General features: G+C 41.9%; 1 protein-coding gene across 1 annotated transcript in view; it reads left to right on the forward strand.

The window, feature by feature from the left end:
- LOC119414869 (contactin-associated protein-like 2) overlaps nt 1–2,098 on the forward strand; it is a 391,521-nt gene extending 389,423 nt beyond the window's left edge. Inside the window, exon 25 of the mRNA XM_037681990.1 lies at nt 1,729–2,098. Within this exon, the coding sequence (XP_037537918.1) occupies nt 1,729–1,928 (200 nt within the window). The 3' untranslated portion in view covers nt 1,929–2,098. The remainder of the gene's footprint in view (nt 1–1,728) is intronic.
- The last annotated feature ends 229 nt before the right edge of the window (nt 2,099–2,327 follow it).

Raw genomic sequence — 2,327 nt, forward strand, 5'->3', positions numbered from 1 at the left:
GAAGTCCAACATTTTACTGACCACATCAACTCTGTGGATAAATACATAAATTTCACATGAGAAGATGAAAAAAAATGGCAAGTTGGCTTTCTTGGACTGTGAGGTCTCAGTCTCTGATAGAGGACATTTGCAAACCGAGGTGTACCACAAACCCACCCACACAGACCAGTATTTGCAGTTTGACTCCCATCACCCTTTGGAGCACAAGTTAGGAGTCATCAGGACTCTGTATCACAGAGCAGACAGCATCCCCACTAGCTCAGGAGCCAGGCAGAAGGAGAAATCCTACACAAAACAGGCTCTAGAGCAATGCGGATATCCTAACTGGGCCTTCCAGAAAGCAGAGAAGAAACCCAAACAGGACTCCAGTCAGCCATCAAGTAAAAAGGAGGAACCCAGACCCAGACCAGTGGTCATTCCGTATGTTGAGGGGGTATCAGAGAAACTGAGACGTTCATTTTCTAAACATAACGTCCCAGTGGCTTTTAAACCCCAAAATACATTACGGCAAAGACTGGTTCATCCCAAAGATCCAGTCCCCCGGCACAAACAGAGTAATGTTGTGTATGCTGTTCAGTGTCAGGAGGGCTGTGATCAGTCTTACATCGGGGAAACTAAACAGCTACTGACCAAAAGGATGGCCCAGCACAGAAGATTAACATCATCAGGCCATGATTCTGCAGTCTACACTCATCTCCAGGCCAGCGGTCACTCTTTCAAGGATGAAGATGTTCACATCCTGGACAGAGAGGAACGATGGTTTGAGAGAGGAGTAAAGGAGGCCATCTTTGTGAAAAGAAATCGTCCATCATTAAACAGGGGTGGAGGCCTCCGGGTTCAACTGTCCCCCTCTTACAATGCTGTGATTGCTAGTATCACTCAGCCTTCTGTGAGTAGTAAACAGCCATCAGTGTGCTAATGATCCATTGTTAGGCTGATGGTCCTTCTTGAGCATGTGATCAGCTGGTTTTGGTTGTCAGCAGCAAAACTGGTTGATCCACTCTGAGAAGGTGCTATTTATGAGACTGAGCTGAAAACAGCACCTCAGACTGAGGAAGTCTCTTGGATGAGAGACGAAACGTTTCTACATTTTTTTGCTTTGTTTTGTTTTTTGGTTTTTTGAATGTCCAGAGGACCAGATTGGCCTTTTTTGGATGTATTCTAGGCTGTTTGTACCATTTTTTTTTTTGCTATATTGTACCCATGTTGGCTCACTTGGTACCTCTTTTTGCTGGAGAGCACTATAGAAATTAAGATGAGCAGGTCAAAGTCAAAGCCTATAGCAGCAAAACTAATGAATAGTTCAGGAAACCCAAACAAACCCTAACTATAGGATTTATCAAAAAGGAAAGACTTACCGATAAGCCCAGTCTTAAAACTGGACAATGTGTCAGTCTCATGGACAGAAACTGGAAGTTGGTTCCACAAGAGAGGAGCCTGATAACTGAAAACTTTGCCTCCCATTCTGTTTTAGGAAACTCTAGAAACCACAAGTAAACCTGCAGTCTGGGAGTGAACTACTCTGATTGTAAATTATAAAACAGTAAGATCTTTAATTTAAGATGGAGCTTGGTCTGTATGTTAGAAGGAATACTTTAAATTATGTTTTGAATTTGACAGGGAGAGATGGAGAAATGCTAAAACTTTAGAAATATGATCTAAAAAAATGAATATCTTCTAACAGCTTGGTCTAATAAAGTTGTACTTGATTAACTGTTTTTCTTCCAGGCATCGTCTCTGCAGTGTTGTTCACCATCCTGTGCATCCTGGTGCTTGTGATCCGACACATGTTCCGTCACAAAGGTTCCTACCACACTAATGAAGCCAAGGGGGCGGAGTCAGCGGATTGTGCCGATGCAGCCATCATTGTAAATGACCCAGCCTTCACCGAAACCATCGATGAGAGCAAAAAGGAGTGGTTCATCTGAAACTAGAAAAACTGATTTTTTTTTTTCCTCATTCCGAAGGAATTTAGTGGAACTTGAAGGATTCATTAATTTATTTGAAAACTTTATGCACAACGGACAGAGTGGGTGTTACAGCACAGTTTGGCAGAGCCCATGTGATCAAGTGATTTACAGTGCCTTGCGAAAGTATTTGGCCCCCTTGAACTTTTCAACCTTTTGCCACATTTCAGGCTTCAAACATAAAGATATAAAATTTTAATTTTTTGTGAAGAATCAACAACAAGTAGGACACAATCGTGAAGTGGAATAAAATTTATTGGAATTGTCAAACTTTAACAAATAAAAAATTGAAAAGTGGGGCGTGCAATATTATTCAGCCCCCTTGCCTTAATACTTTGTAGCGCCGCTTTTTGCTGCAGT

Source organism: Nematolebias whitei, chromosome 9 (assembly GCF_014905685.2).
Source record: "Nematolebias whitei isolate Nwh7 chromosome 9, NemWhi1, whole genome shotgun sequence".
In the NCBI taxonomy this organism is placed as follows: Eukaryota; Metazoa; Chordata; class Actinopteri; order Cyprinodontiformes; family Rivulidae; genus Nematolebias; species Nematolebias whitei.